The sequence below is a fragment of the Anomalospiza imberbis genome, chromosome 1, assembly GCF_031753505.1.
Source record: "Anomalospiza imberbis isolate Cuckoo-Finch-1a 21T00152 chromosome 1, ASM3175350v1, whole genome shotgun sequence".
Classification (NCBI taxonomy): domain Eukaryota; kingdom Metazoa; phylum Chordata; class Aves; order Passeriformes; family Viduidae; genus Anomalospiza; species Anomalospiza imberbis.
In genome coordinates, this window is record NC_089681.1 from 103,105,450 (window position 1) to 103,122,784 (window position 17,335).

Below are 17,335 nucleotides of genomic sequence, written 5' to 3' on the forward strand. Positions count from 1 at the left end.
CTTTTGTGACATCATTTTTTTCACCCAGGAGTTAATTCCTGTGGTTGAGTTCTTCCCCTCTTCAGACTAAAACACTTGAAATACTTCCAATATATCACAACTTTGGAATGTTCACTTGCTCTACTGCCTTGATGCTCTCCCCAGTATTAATGGCAAACTTGTACATCATGGGATGAGTAAACAATGGGACAACACTATATGGATAAAGAAAGATGCTGAATGTGATTTTGGACTTGTATTACTGTTTTGAAAAAGAGAATGCTTATTCAAAGCATGCCTAACTGTTAAATAAAGTACACAAGTGCTGGCCTAAAAGTACAAAAAATTTGCTCAATTTGGTAGCAGGCCTTTACTAGTCAAATTCATTTTTTTTCTACTTTCATATGTCTTTTGACAAAAATTTCACAACAAAAAATTTCACTGTGAAAAAAGGGAATTTCAGGGTATAGAAACTTAGGAGTCTAACAAATACTCAAAAACTCTGTTTCACTTTTTGTTCCTAAATACTTTTCTCAAAATGTTTCCCTAAAAAAATTTAACTATTTTCTGATACAACATGCATCACAATTTAACATTAGTAAACTCTGAAAGGGAGACTGTTTCTCAGATGTCTTTTATCCTTCAGAAATCTCTAACTGTAGGCAATAACTATCTTACTTAAGAACACACCTACAGTAAAATCATGGGGACTACAATTTTTTTTTTGGAAAGACAACAAAATGTTACACCTTTGTCTCAGCTAATTCAAAAGCTTCATTTCTTATCTATCAGAGACTGAAGCAAAACATGCAGTTCATTCTGGACTGAAAGAAAAAAACTACTGTTACACTTTTGGCTTTGTAGGTTAATAAACAATCAGCTGTAAATTAGGAACAGACAGCAGCTTCAGCTTCAGCTCCGCGTGGGATAAAAGGCAGGATAAGCTCAAGTACTTACTCAGCTTTTCATATAATAGGTTAACTGGCAACTCCCACTCACTCCTACTGACCTCTTTCATTCTAGCACTGGTACAGATGAGCACTAAGTCACAAAGGGAGGGGCTATACCGAGAATAAACTAAACTGGCCAAGATGAATAGTTTCACTGAGCAAGTTCCCTAGTCTGCCTCACTGTGGTGCCATACAAACACCAAGGCAGCACAATCCAGTGGCTGACTCAGGATACAGATGATTTAGAGAAAACAGGGAAGGAAATTAGCCCAGACAGCTTAAAAAAGTACAGCTGCTGAAAGACTAAGTATAGGCTATGGGGAATAGAGCAATACTTAAACAAAATGCACTCAAGGAAGGATAAGTGCAGAAGCTACATGGTGAAATGGACAGCCTCTCTCACAAGACCCGAGTGGAGTGGATCTAAGGAAAGTGCTGATACCAAACAAAACCAACCAAAGAAACAAGCCAATGCACACACAACCTATAAATAATAGATCACAACAATCCTATCAATGATGAAGACACAAAACCTAATTGTTTCTTCAGCATGGTACTTGCAATAATAACCACATTCTGTTCCCAGCCATAGTGGGCAGATGTTGCAAAGGTCATATTTAATTCTTTGAATGTACATTCTGCTGTCTGTTAGTCTCTGTAACTGGGATTTTTCCTGAATCTTCTGTAGCTCTCAGTCTTTGCAAAATCTACTTGTTCATCCTTGGGTCAGGCCTCATTATTTACTATTAAAGTGGATCTGTTGGGGGCCAGGGAAGGAAATTTCCAGTGCTTAATGATCTGAATTACAACCCCTGAGAAGGAAAGGGTGACTTAAGGCAAATTACTCTGATACTACCCTCCTGTACAGACTGATCTCAATCTCAGTAAGGACTCTATTTATCTTTCCAGGTATCATGGGATTACAAAAATAGTCTAGAATAGCATCTTTTCCTAAGTCTGGTTCTGTAAAACAGGAACCAAATGTTTGGAAATTGGCTGGAGACTGAGAAGTTTTGATAATTCCCTTCAGGTTTTAAACTACTGAGTTATCTGAAGCTATTTGATATACTATGCATAGAAACCTTGATGTATTAACAGATTTTAACATTCTAAATGTTCTTATTCCCATGTTTGAAAAACTGATCCATTAACTTCAACTGACGTACTTGAATAAAACCTCCCATAAAACTAGCAAATAAGTATTCTTCAGTCTCAGGTATCTGTATGAAGCACAAAGGCGTTCTTTCATCTTTGGGTGATTGAGAATCACTCGGTATAGATGCTTTCAACTTGCCTGCTTAAGTTAGGAAAACATTTAAGAGCAACAAAGAAGCAGCAGTTGCTCAAGTAAAAACCACTTGGATTAACATTAGACAAGATTTTTTTTAGACAAGACCCATAGTTTCAGATAATTACACCGGTAAATCCTATAGGATGGATATAATTAGACCAACTTAGATAAAATTAAGTAGTAAGATAAAATTAAGTAACTTGTACTGTCAGCATCACTTACTGGCTTTGCTATACAAGTTAAGAAACAGATCATGCTGCTAACTGACACAACTCCGCCAATAAAACTGTGAGGAAGACCAAACCATTAAGAACTGCAGAGATTCTAGCTTAGATAAGTTTTCATCAACTGAATTTCAGCTGCCTTGTGTCCATTTCCTGAGAAAACAGCAACTGCATCTGCAAACAAGTAACTCCCCATTCTCCAAAGCCTCTCTGTCATCATAGACTTTTGCAAGCACACACCTTGTCTACCAGAGAAACCTCACAAACAGAAGTTCATTGGGAGATTAACTTATTGGGTTGCTCAACACATTTGTCTTATGGTAGTTATTACCTGCATATAGGGAAACAGGAGAGAGAGAGAACAACAAAAGGAACCTGTACCAGTCTCATGGGCCACTGTAGTTGCATTTGACAAAGACACCCAAGACAGGCAACTAGTATCAGCAAACCTGTTCAGTTGTTCCAACACAAGTCAGCAGAGTTTTCGAAATGAATTTCAGAAAAATGTTTTTAATACTAAACCCAAATGAACCTTTTTTTTATCCTCCCCAGCATCTCCACTGGCAAAGCCTTCCTGTTGTTTTTAACCAGCTTAGAAAACAATTCAAGTGACCAAGCAGAATAGAAAAGCATTCACCAGAAAGCCCACTTTAAGGAAACTGACAGATGAATTCTGTCATGTTCAGCCCCAGTGACTGACATTCACTCTGAACTGACTTGTCCACCCCACTTCTTCCAATGCCAAAAGTCATCATCCCTGCGGCACCCAGAAAGTCATTCAAACTGAAACAGCAGCATAAACTGAACAAAACAGCACAGTATCTTGAAATACCCTTACAATACCTTGTATCCCTTACTTTATCTGCCTATTTTAGAAATTTGGCAGACACAGTTAGAGAACTTCCCAAGACAGCCCACCTGTACTGCGCCTGTTCCATTAAAACATTCCTCCTACATGCCAGGGATATTGCTCATGAACAGAAGTTTCCACCCAACAAGTGAGTGTGCTGTCTCTGAGGGCTGAGATGCTAAGCAGGTCTCTCCGTACAATTATACAGCCCATGAGAGAACAGGAGCAGGAGGGACAAGCAGAAATTAGGAGTGAGTGCACTTACACGGAAGAAAGTGGTGCCAGGTTTTCAACTATTAGGATAGCACATCTCAAGCCTTGAGGTGTAACATGTTTATCAGTTACAAATAAAGGACTCCTGTACTAAGAGGAAGCACAAAATAATTCTTAGGTGGACTGAAGATGACAGCACCAGCACACATGTAGTAAAAATTCGAAGCTGCTCTTGAGCATGCAAATTCCTTTGGAATTATGTATTGAATATTACATGCTTCAAGAAATGTAGGCAGTAATGTCTGAAGCTGATTCTTAACACTGAATGCATAGTTTCAGCAAGTTTAGCCTCAATTCCTTTGTACACAGTTTCACAGGTATAAAAGATTAATAATACTAGCTCTTCACGACATGCTGTGGTGATCAATTCAATTAATAAACATTTACCAAACACACAGTAAATAAGAAAATTACAAATCAAGGAAAATAACAATGTTATTCTTAGTACAATGTTTGGATAGCATACATTAGGTAGTACCAAAGCCTGGATGTGGAAGAAGCCAAGCAGTTCCACAAGCAGCGAGAACAGAGATGCCTGATTTTTTAGGCTTATCTCAAATTGATTAATGTTGGTTTCTACTCAACTGGAAGCTCATGCAGTCATCTTTCAACTCATGCACAATGTTCACGCTCCCATGGTAATCTTTCAAAGCACTCATGTATTACTTTTCTCTCCTGGCACTCAGTTTTCATAAATAATTAAAAGGACATACATTTGCGACTCTGGCCCATTTGTTCAGTTTCAACAGGTGAGTTTGGAAGTTACGCTAATTTTATGAACATGATAGCATTAGTCTTATTTTCAGTTTTTAATTATAACTTCCTAATAGCCTATTTACATTTTACTTTAATTTGATCCTAGTTTTAACACTTGAAGGGGGAAAATTGCACTAATTATTTTACATTACAGAAATTACTGAGAACAAGCAGGAACACAAACAATTGATTTGTACCATCTGTAATTCTGATGCCAAAACAGAATGATTTGAGATACTGTGACGTAATAGTTTCAGTAATATAGAATTTTCATTACTGTTGTCACTGCCCATTTGTGTATTCCATTTTGGAACAATTTAAACAGACACTTTACTAACAACAATTCACACCACCTGTCACCACAAACTACACAATTAGCATTTCTACATCTTCTAGATAATACATTTTTATCTTTTACTTCTAGAAGTTCAGTAGGGTAAGACAGCAGGTCGAAGTAGCTTGACTTTGAAATGTTGTTTTTTCTATTTTAAAAAACATTTAATTTATACATTCCAAAAAATAACTTCCAACACAGGTACAAATACTTATATTACAAAAATAATTTCCATTCCCTGTTTCTCTGTCTGAAAGCATATACCATTGTCAAAAGAAATGAAACAGGTTTATTACGATTCTTCTCCCACACACCAACACACCACCCTATGAAGAGGAATCACACCTGCTACTCCACAAAGCAGCAATGCGGGAACATTTTGGAATGGTTGTCTTTGCTTACTCTTCAACACAGTCACAGTCCATAAGGACTCCAAGTGGCAGGGTCAGCTGATTTTAGTCCATCTTCCTTCTCCCTCCTCCGTCTTTTTCCTTCTAGTTTAACCCCCATGAAAATACAAACAAATTGCTTCCCCTTCCTACTGCTTCAAATAATCAGTACTCAGTGTCAGCAGCTAAACAAGGGCTGGGTTGTCTTCCTTATTCTCTTCACTGTCTGGTACTCCCACGGTTGCCAGTAAGATGTCTGGGACCAGAACCCCAGGCAGAAATGTCACAAGCAGGCTGGGCTACATCTTGCGGTGTGCTTTTATCTCCAGACCTCTTCATTTGTGCTCCACTGGTACTCTCTCCTTGTTTTATCCATTTATAAACTAACTTCCAGACTATCAGCCTTTTGAGAAAAGACTATCTGATATAATATCATGCTTATAGCAACATAATGAATCCTACAATTTAACTGAAACTTCTAGAAATTTAGTGAAAAACAGGGTAGGATGAACTATCACCTGGGTGACATATAGACAACACAGAGACCAATGAACAGTGTTAGGGACACATACACATATTTTCTGAAGGTATATGTATAGGTGTAAAAATATAGATATACATATATATATATATATATTCAAAATTTATCATGTATGTTTGTTTTCATTCAGATTCCTTATTAAGGTGGATTTTTCAATCCCTCTGCTGAATAGAGTTGCAAAGGAAGGTATTTACTACACAAATAGAAACCCCAGTGATTGCACAACCCTTTATAATGGTGCTAGGAGAACAGAGCACTGATTGTACGGAAGGGAACCCTAACATCAAGTGTCATTCAGGGGAATAAACAACAACAAAATCCAGTAACTCTCAGAGGACACGGAAAGTTGAAAGTCCTTCTACCTCCCTGAACTCTGGATTAGACTAAAACAGCTGCAAGTTCATGACAACAGGATTGCAACCCAGCAATATCATGGGCAAGGATCTTTTGGGATGGAAGTGAATTGACATTAACTGTGGGGAAAAGGAAGCAAACAGGCATTCTGCAACAAATTCTCTGATTCAGACTCTGATACCCAAGGCTAATCTCTAAGGCTGCTCAAAATGACTTTTGAGCTGGGAGGGTGAAGAAAAATCCTTGAATTTCACCGCCACCTTTTTGATTTTTTTGAAAATCAAAAAGGAAACTAAGTGCCACAGAATGTCAGGGGTGCTTTGCTGACTAATATTACCTCAGTGCAAGTATACATCATACCAAGGACCAGGGTAGAATAAAGAAAACCAAAAAATCCTGGTTTATTTTACACAACAAATCTTTGGAAATCACTTAATGAGGGATAACAAGAATAATAAGAATAACAGAGAAGACATTAATGAACTTACTTTCTGCAGAATTCAAATTTTTTTTAAAAAAACCTTGTGGGCATTAATTGTTATGAATTCTTTTTTCTTTTTTGTACAAGTGAACATAGAACTCTCTTGAGTCTGGAGACAATCGATACAGTGAGCATGAATCTATCTTGTTTCAAGTCCATTCACTAACCATGTGTGTTTACAGTTCCACAATTACTGAAGCCCTTTTAACACTAATGTTTTTTAACTACAGCACGTAGTTTTAATGAGGTTGACTTCAACTAGCTGAGGATTCACCTATCTTTCAGTCTCAAATTTGTTTTACACAGGGCCTTTTCATTTAAATTTTGTCCTACTAAAGCCTCTAAAGGCTTCCAAATGTCTTCTGCTAGGAAATCGAGCCAAATAAAGCAAATATGCACCATTTTAATACTTTTTAACAAAGACCTGTATGTGTTATTGAGAAGGGGAAAAAAAGCATAATGACACATACAAAAACCTAACTTCAAATTTGCTAAAGCTGGGAACAGCTTCCTACAGTTCCTTCATGTGTGGTGTAACTATAGTTCTCACAGCCTTCTACTGCTAAACTGTTCACCTGGTTCAACCAGGTCTTCCAGTTAACTGATTTCTACAGATACATTAGATACTTCAAAAAGTGTAACAATATTGCCAGTGTAAAACAATAACCAATACATAATATTGCCAGCCCGCCAATGTACTAAAGAGTAAAAAAAACTCCAATGAAATACAGATAAAAATACACAATGCAGTATCTTCCTGCTGAAAATGCTGCAAAAAGTATGAAGTTCACCTTGTTTCAAATTACAACACTAAGACTAATGCTCCAGCCCCACAGAGGTTTCTGTAAAAAAATTCAAAAGCAAGTTAACAGAAACTTCTGTCATGACTGTATTTCATCAGCAAGCATTTCTTCCAAATGCCACATGGCTCTCTTGAAGAATCACCATTTCTACATTCAATCCATTTTGAAGACTATACTGACCTAAACTGACATTTTGGGAAAAGAGAGGATGCCAGACTTCTTGTTAAGGCAGCCTGAGGTTTCCTACTAACACTTAGATTACATAAAGCTTCCAAATGGTATACAAGCAGGCAATTCCCTAGAAGACTTGGAACAGGGCTTTCACATTTGCAAGAGAACTTGCCAAAGACCTATAAGAGATCTTGAACAGCACAGGGACAGGAATACAGCTCATTTGGCTGACATACTCAAGTCCTTTTCTACTGTAAATTATGGTGTCCCTTACGATTAAAAAGCTGTTTGAGCCATACTGCCAAAAGAAAGCCCCTGAGTATCCATTTCTGCAAGGGCAGAAAACTGAGTGCACACCCTCAGTGAGAAGACTTTAGAGCAAAGAGGTATTTCCAGAGGCTCCACCACCTGAATGAAGAGCTGAGATCAAGTGTATCAGAAGTAAGTAGATCAGCTGTGTGCTTGCTGGCAAAGGTCTAACTTGGCAAAGTGTATTGACCATGGAATAAGAAATATGCCAAACAAAGCACTGTCCCATTAAGTGGAAGACCTGTCACTTCTCATTCATCACTAACAAGAAGCTCAGTGTCTGAACATCTCCAAGCAGAAAAGCCAGAGGAGTAACAGCCTGCTGGATTCTTTACTCCCAGGGCAGGAAACCACTGTGGCTGCCTGATGTGGTACGTTTTTGGCAAGCTGTCTTCAGTAGGCTTGATCATGCCTGTCAGCAAATCCACAAGTTCCACAAGCCTTCCCATCCTGACTGCCAATAGGAAAATATCTGGCACAGTCATTCCAGCACAAGGAGAGAGAATTTCAGGCTGAGCAGGACATTGCTATTGCTCATATAAATACTGTTTCACCTGCCTTCCTGGATGATGATGTTGCACTTCCAAAGCCACCAAAGCACATTTCCTACATTTAATGGAAAATGCTCAAAACTGAGAAATTCTTTTTCTGAGTATCAGATGAGTCCTTTCACTTGAATAGCATATCTGGGCAGTGGCACAATTACCCATTTCATCCTTAAGAACCATCTCCATGACATATATAATGAAAAGCTAAACACACAGGCATCTGAGCTATAGTTCAGCAGGTGTCAGCAGGTAAGAAAGCCAGCAGCATGGCTAAGGAGTTCAATTTTCTTGGATCAAGACAGAGAAGCCTCAAATCCTTTCTGGACCCAGGAAAAAACCTGTACTTTGCCACCTATAGCTAATAGGAAAATACACCTTTGTCAAGCAACATTCTATGAAAAGGATCTCTGGGATCCTTTAAAACATAAAAGGCAGTTTAAGTGAGTGGAACTTGCAGTAATCTCAGACTTTGCACAACACAATTTCTATCTGCACTAAATTCTGCCTGGTCACAGAAGACTGAAGAGGAGAAACTGCAGTAAAAACTTGCTTCAAATGCAGGTCACTTACATGACTTTGGAGATTTTTGTGGAAGGGAAATAAAAAGCAACACAGTTAAAGGAACTGCTGCTAGCTCTTCCTCCAAGGCTGAACTGCAACTTCTGAATATGGATTAATGGATATTTGAGAGTCAGAGAAAAGGGACAAGCAGGACCAACAAGTGGCAGAAGCACGAGGTGAGCAGTGAAAGCCTGAAATACCCATCCAGTGCTTATGAGGAAAAGGCAAGAAATGGCACGCCTACTGACTACTGACTTGGAATGCAGTGGTGAGCACAAGGATTTGGGACTGTAGGCTACAGCAGATTCTTACTACATCAGCAAGAGCAAACAACTTCCAGAACTATAAATTTACTCCATGGAGATGGCAATTTTGAGGCTGGAAAAAAAATCTCAGATGTCTTTTAGGCATCTGCAAAGTAGATCCTACAGAAACTGGATGTGAAAGAGCATCAAGGTTTTGTTGTAGTCATAAAGATCCAGGAAGTCTCTAGGATAAACAGAATAGGATGCCCTAACCAAAGACCATGGTTGTCTGTGGAATAAAGCTTTCTAAAACCAGCATTCTGTCCCATAATGACAGTGTGCCTCTAGACACTTTTCCTGTTCTTGAACGTGTCTCTAGCAGTTGTTTCTGACCACTGTCAGATGGGACAGTGGACTGCCCAGGCCTCTTGACTAACCTAGTGTCATTGTTCATATAAAGATTATTACAGGAAATTCCTCACTTCTGGAAGAGGCTATGACCTTATTGTTTAAGAATTGCATTTGGCATCTACACTAATGTTCTTGATTTGGCTAGGAGATGCAGGATTTGTAAATACTGTATTAAAATACTGACTACAGACACCCTACAGAATAAAAAAAGAAGAGAAATAGACAGGTATGTAAACACACCCCAATATTTTCCACAGTTGAAAGGAGATGGTATAAAGCAAGGAATGACTGAAGTACTCTGGTTTTGGCATGCTTAATTTTAATTAAGTTTGGCAATATAGGAAAAAGAGAAAAAACAATGTACTAATTTTTGGGGTTTTAATCTGCTTTACTACTGTATTTTTAGATAGACTGAAAAATCAGGAAGTGGTTATTTTGTTCTTATCTCCCTTCACTTTGTATCTCCATGTTTTTACTGCGGAGCATGTAAAGTGAAAGCCTACATATAAAAAAAATTACATTAAAACCTATCTATATTTAGTAAAATATTATTAAAAGCCCATATTGAAAGCCCATCCTAAGCATTCAGTTCTGGTACTATGTATGTTAGTCTTGCATGCAAAAACCACCATGCTTCAGGTTAAAGAAGATTACATTATAATTAGTTATTTATATTTACTTATTTATAACACTTTCTATGTGCAATAATAACAACAATAATAAATATCAATGAGATAATTTCCTTTATGGAGTCTTTTAGGTGGTATTTTCTGACACTATTCTGATATATATTCCTATCAATTCTCAGTTACACTATGACAGTGCTGATCCAGCCCTATGGAAATCTTTTCAATTTATTAGGAATTCTTAAGATCATTACTGAAAACCAATAAATTTTCAAAACACTAGCAGTATCTTACTAATATAAAAATATTTAAGGTTTGCCATGTATATCTTCTTCCAAATTTTCTATTTGCTTTGCAGATCACATATGAGATTGCATGAATAGGAACATGGAAAAATGACTCTTACAAAAACCCCTTACTAAAAGAATTACTTATCCATAAAAACCCTGTACCTGAAGTATGGTGTATTTCCACAGAATTATGTATTTTTTTTCTGAATGTGTACGTGAACCATCAAAAAAGCAGCCACTTCTTTAACAGTAAACAGTTGCTTTTGTTAGACGACCCCCGCCCTAAAAAAATGCGGATTTCCCTGTTCTAAGATCATAATTACTAAGCATTCCTCATTACACTGCTTTAAAGCCATACCATGCAGAAAAATCCTGCCAAGGCTTTTGGCCTTAATTTTTTATCTTTCACAACCAATTTCACAATACTGACAGTTAGAATAATAATAATAAAAGTCATCCAGATGTATCATACACCTCTGATGAGGGCTCTGGGTGATGGCTAACCCTTTCGAGCCACTTGAAACAGTGCAGACCTACAGTAAAAATTTAATCTACACAGACCTTGTCCAGAATTTCACAGGATATTTATATATACAATAAATGCAGTGTGGGTTCCAGCAGAGACACACACACACACACACACACATATATATATATATACATACATATATATTTATTTCACCAACATAAATGCTATCTCCAGACATTAATTTTATTTGTGAGAGACCTTTATAAGCTCAGTGTACACTCACAAAAACAGACAGACATTCATACACCTTTACAGATGAATAATTACATAAAACAGGGTCCCTTAATGTTCTCAGCTCTGCAAAAATACTGCAGTCATGAATTAAACATCACCTTCCAAAGTTCTCTGTTTTGTGCCTGCTCTGCCAAGGTTTCTGGGAACACTGATTAGAATCTGAATAGCTTTACATTACCTCCAACCTTAGGCCCACCAGCTGATCCTGGCTTTCTTGCACTGTTTGAAGGATTTCCTGGCTTTTTAGGTGCTGGAACCTTGAAGGCTGAAGCAGCTGATGATGGCCTATTTCCATCCACTGACTCTTCATCATCAAAGCTTTTGTCTAGAAAAAGATATGTTAAATAAAAATAGAGCTATTAGAATGGGTGTATTTTCATTTCCTAACAAACTATTTTCCTTCACATTGCACAGAAACTCACAAAATGCATAAATAAAAACAAGTATTTACCAGTTTGTCCTGTCTCTGATGTAGGAATAAAATGACAATGGGAGATAAAGAGCATTTTCCACATTTCAAGTTCTTATAAAATAGTATTTTGCCTTCATAATTAACCACAGTAGAACTGAGCATAAAAAACGGATCCTACACATCCACTCCCACAAAGGAAAAATATCTTTGCACAGACTGAATTTTTTTAACAATTTCTTAATATTTTCCCAAAATGAAAGCCCTTAATATAATTTTTATCATTCCAGTCTACCGAGGAAAAATGCTTCTCCTTTTCCTTCTTTCACTCATGCATGCATTTTCTGCTACACATCCTCCCACAATGTGTCTAACTAGCACTCCCTGTCTCCTTCCTTCCACCCAGATTTTTCAACTTACAATCACAGATCCTCTTGCAGATCAGTCGCCTCATTCCTCTGATAGCTCTTCAATCCCCTCACCCTAGGACGCACCCAGCACCTCACATGGCCACATGCAGTAAATTCTTAATACTAATCAAAGATTCTATCAAAATCTGCTCGCAAACACCCTAGATCCACCACTGAGATTTGTGCCGGCATCTTTCTCTCCCTTCCCTGCACTAGGTGCTGCACAACCAATGAGCTGCAAGGTGACATCATCTTCTGGGAGCCAACGCCAGAGGAAAAGGTGAAAATTCTCCATGCAAATAAATTCATTCCCACACATGGTATTTGCCACTATTCCAATCCTTCGTTTAAAAAATTAGACAGGCAGACAATATTCCAGGGCTTGCACTCCTCTTTCCTATAATTTCAGGTTTGTGTATTTTTAATCATGCAAGAAATTCATGTCTAGTGACTAAACAGTCTCAATTCAAAATATTATGCCTTAAAAGAACCCCAACATATTCCAACAGTAGAACATAATGCTTTCCACACCCACTTAGGAAAGAAGGATTTATCTATAAGCTTGAGCACAGAAAACATCCAGCCTATGGTTCCTATAATAAATAAAATGGGCGAGGCTGAGACACAGCTGCACTACAGCAATGAAAGACCAATTTAGCATATTACCTGCTTTAAAACCTGCCATCTATAAAAAAAAAAAAATTAATTGCAAAACTTCATCATCTCAGGAATGGTTAACTGTTTACCCTTTGCTTATTCAGAACTTGCTCCCAGGGAAATGTCAACTATATTTATCAATGTAGCTTCCACGAGGAAGGCAGCTTGCATTAAAGGGTATAGCAAGGTTTTTGTCCAGCAGCACTGGCAGCACCATTGAACGTCAAAACACCCTGCATTTAACGTGTCCAAGATCACTGCTGCTATAGTTAGCACATTTTTCTAGCATTTGTCAAAAGCTGTGTTTTGCACTAATGAATCTCTATGATCAAAGAAATAAACCACCATCACAAAAAAAATACGGATGCATATTAACAATTTTCATTATTTCCTCCTCTCTTATAAATACTGATTTTTAAGTGAATCTTGGTAAGAGTAATTGTTTGGATCTGTTAACTCTCTGAATCGGAGGAAAAAGCATCAGCCTTCCCCCTCACTGTCCTGTGTGTTGCCATGGAAACAGCACTCCCGCTCAGCATACGGGCTGAGCCAGAATACATTTTGATTCCTGATGCTTTTACTCTCACTATCTTGAACAGACCCAGACATTAAGATTTCGAGCAAGGAAAACCACTAATACAAAGGCCAGATTAAGTGAAATGACTTAAACACTGTCATAGAAGGGTAAATGGCAAGGGTTAATACCTAGGATATCTGCAGCATTACAGGTAATTTTAAATTAGAAATATCTTGCAGATTTTTGAACAGCATGATCAGATCAACACTGACACGTGAGTATTAAATCATGAAAACAGACTAAAAGTGAAAACAGGCTTTGCAAGTAAAAATGGTTCTGTTGCTGCACTTTCAAATCTGATGAAGTAACAGGCATGACTTTCATGCTACTACCCAACAGCTCTACAATGCTGCACTGATATGCAAATATTACACAAACCTTTGAAACAATAAAGTTATTTGCAATACAATCTTAAAAACAGAAAGTGAGCATTTGCTCACTTATGCAAAATCTCCTAATCAAGAAAAATCTAGACAACCCCAAACAACTGTGTCCTTTGGGAACCAGTGACTCAGATAAAAGAATTTTATTTTTATCAAACAATTCATTAAGAAGGAATACCAAAGACGGGTAATTTTACAAGTTATTGCTCAACCCCAAAATGTGCAAATAGAATTTCAGAAAAAAACGCAAAGGCAAATGTTTTGACCTATTGATGTGCTGTGTATATTAGAGGATACATTAAATAATGTTCTTGGTAATACTGTCAAATTCCTTTGCCTAGTTAAAGAATATTTTTCATACATTTAGAAGATTGCTAACACTGGATTAAAAATCTACACTATGAAATAGTTTTATGCAGTCTTTCAGTCCCCATAAAATTCATCTTTTTAAAATAAATGCTTTTTTTAAAGATACACAGAACTGATTTAAACCACTGATATATGGGTATTCTTAACCAGACTTTTCATAGTTTATGTTAAAATAAATTTAAAATTGCTGTTCATTTACTTGAAGTGTTCCAAAATAACAGCACAGTACCATAAGCATGTAAAATTAATGGCTGAAAAGGATCTGTTTGAATTCTATTATGCAAAAGTGATAATGCATCTGAGTCTCTTTTGTTCTGGATTTGTTTGTTTTTTAAATAAACATAAGGAGGAAAATTTAATACTGTATTTTAAAGAAACCAGAGGTTTTCCCCATCCTTTTAGGCCTTTACACTTTTATTTCCCTAAGATTTACCATCAAAATCCCAAATGAACTTTAGGGACATTCCTTTTTCAGAAATATGACTTACACTGTGAAGATCCAAAACCTGAAGTCTGTATTTATAGCACTTCATGAAAAGAGAGCATTATATTTGCTTCCCCTACAATGTGCCTTCCATGCACTCTCACTCATCTGCAATGATCCACTTGCTGGTAGCTCCTGTAAAAGCATTTCCATGTACTTCAGCATAGAGAAGCCCAGCTCCAGTTGTAAGTGTTGCTCCCCAGGGCATAATCAAGGAGCAGTTCTGCTCAATCTGGCTTTACTACCATGCCTTTGGCTGGCCAAGGGAGCAGGGATGGAGCTCCAGACAGCCAACACAGAGAGCATGGGGATTGATGTATTTCAGTATCAAACTGTGCCTCTAATGTTAGTTTCACGTAGTTTACAAACAAAATATATCTCTACAACAGAAGTCATAAAAGCCTAAATGTAACTGGCATTTCAAAACAAAGCCATCTGATAGAGGCAAACTTTTTTCTTTCTAAAATGGCTGGATAATTTTCATTCTAGGTAATTTTAACACTTTCAGAGTATCAAGTTTTATGTATGCAAATATACCTGACAGCCGAGAAAGCGTTATCCAAATAGTGTTTTAAAACAAAGCTCCAAAGTACTAAAAAGTTTTATGAATTGCTATCAACCCATAGAACATTTTAAAGGGAAAACAATAAATTAAAGACACTAAGCCTCAGTTAAATGTCACAACATTGTTCTTGTACTTGATATCTAGTATTTTACACCATAGTGGATAAAGAGTTTTGGAGGTAAGCATGCCATACAGAGAAGAGCCCGGAATGTTGTACTGCCAAAAGCTCCTGAAGAAACCTGATGAGCAACAAATGCTCTCATTCTGGGTACCAGCTCTCTTCCCGATGAGCAACTTCGAAGCAGGGGAAGAAAAAATTAAAGAAAAGCTAGGGACTCAGGATTCAAAATCCAAGCATTAGAAGTTTTTTCTTCTAATGGAGGGCAAAGATCTGCAGCATAGAGGATGTTCTGCAGGTACAGGGCACCAAGTGAACTGCTATCAATAAACTGCTGTGCATTTCTACAAAATCTTTGAAGAGTTGTCTAAGAAATCTTTCCAGTAAAAGACCCTCCAAACCAACCTGCAGGACACATCAGAACTCAAAGTCCACCACACTTTCAGAACTTACGATTTACCAAAGATTAAATCCATGCAGACAGACCAAAACTTGAACTATCACAAAGCATTAAACACTAAAATTCTTAAGAAACAAACTATGCCATTTGAACTAAAAACAAACAAGATATATGTGCTATCTTCCTGCCTTGTAGCATTACTCTTGGGGGCCAGATAACAAATATGTAGTGTATGTTTTCTGAAGTATTAAGAGAGATCAAAGCATAAACATTTATAATGAGACTTGATATTCAAAGAACACTCTAGTACTCCCAATATTTTAAACTTCAGAACAATCTACTTACTGTGATTTGCCTATACAGCAGTAAAGGTAATTATGTATCCAATAAATGTAAAGATATATCCAGTGACAAGGAGAATCTAGAGAGAAATCTAAAGTTTTTAATATCCAGAGATAAAAAAATATTTTATTTTCAAAGAAGATTAAATTAGAATACGTTTATTGTTACTGCAACTCAAGCCTCCACCTCAGCTGGTTTGAAGATTTGTATAACTAATGTGACATTCTGGTATCTAACATTTTGTTAGTCAAAGTCAGTAACAGAAAAATGAAACACAGCGTCACCTACACAGCAGTACAAATACAAGATCCGTATTCTACCTGTGCTACTAAGCAGTAGGAAATCAGAAGTTAATTGACTTAAAGCAGATCCTCAAGTGACACCATGAGGGCGAAAAAACTAGATCCCCTGCAGTAATACTTAACTAAATTTGGCAATGAAGGCAAATCTAGATACTGTTTTCATTAGCAACATCTTATATATCTAACACAACTAGGCTTGTAAATACCAACTTGCAGTATTTTACTGTAGAGTGACTAGAGTCAAACTAGAGAACACAGTATATTTAATATTTACATCTATAATAAATTGCTTTTAAAGTGACTTCTGTTCAAAATAGTTCAATTTTACTTCAATAACTGATCATGATAAGCTTTGCTAACAAATACTAGTTTTACCTACTGTTGACACTTCCTCTTTCACACTACAAAATATTTATGAGACAACTGCAAATTCCTGCCTAAGCAAAAAAACTTCAAGTAGATGAACTCTTTAAAAGTCACTCTCCCTTTTCTGTGCCTACCAAGATACCCACTGCCAGTCTCCCTTCAGTGACTTACAAACACAGACTGCATCAATTACTTGGAACATCTGGGACTGGATCATTAGCTCAATTCCAGATGAACTGGTGCAGCCTACAACAACTTCTGTCAAGCATGAAAATGAAGCCGCAAGCACTACACATGCATCAAGTTAGCTGATCCCTCTAATCCATACTTCAAGCCAATGTCCCACATCATTTAGTGAGAACTTTTATCCCTTACACATCAGGCATTCCATACAGTCCAAATCTGTTTGTCCTGACACAAAGGACAGGATTCATTTGCCTAAGCACAGTCATCTAAAACCAGTTTAAACAGTCCTGGGCATCCTGTCTGGTGGCCAGCTGACATTCCAGAAGGCCACAGATCTCTTGCAGTTCTTGTGTCACGCCCACTCGCTCCTGTGGCTACTGTGGATACTTCAAGGCACCTTGAGTAGCACCAGACACCTATGGCTGGACAGATGAATTGCACCTAAGAAGTTTCACATCTATCATCAAGGCATCATTCCTTGGCATTTTCCCTGTGCCACAGCAGGTCTTGGGATCCTAAACCATTAGGAGACAAATTCTCATGCCCTAACAAAAGCCTGCTTCCCACAGTGATGGAGCATGGCTCTTCCTGGGACCATAGGGGAGGCACAGAAGTAAT

General features: G+C 37.4%; 1 protein-coding gene across 50 annotated transcripts in view; it reads right to left on the reverse strand.

The window, feature by feature from the left end:
- CLASP2 (cytoplasmic linker associated protein 2) overlaps positions 1–17,335 on the reverse strand; it is a 142,727-nt gene that overhangs the window by 75,093 nt on the left and 50,299 nt on the right. For 41 of the 50 annotated variants that reach the window (XM_068202833.1, XM_068202796.1, XM_068202713.1 and 38 more), the window contains one exon: positions 11,328–11,474. In XM_068202833.1, coding sequence (XP_068058934.1) covers positions 11,328–11,474 — 147 coding nt within the window. Of the gene's footprint in view, positions 1–11,327; positions 11,475–11,978; positions 12,175–17,335 lie in introns of those variants that run through there. The other 9 variants (XM_068202875.1, XM_068202911.1, XM_068202893.1 and 6 more) reach the window with 2 other exon arrangements.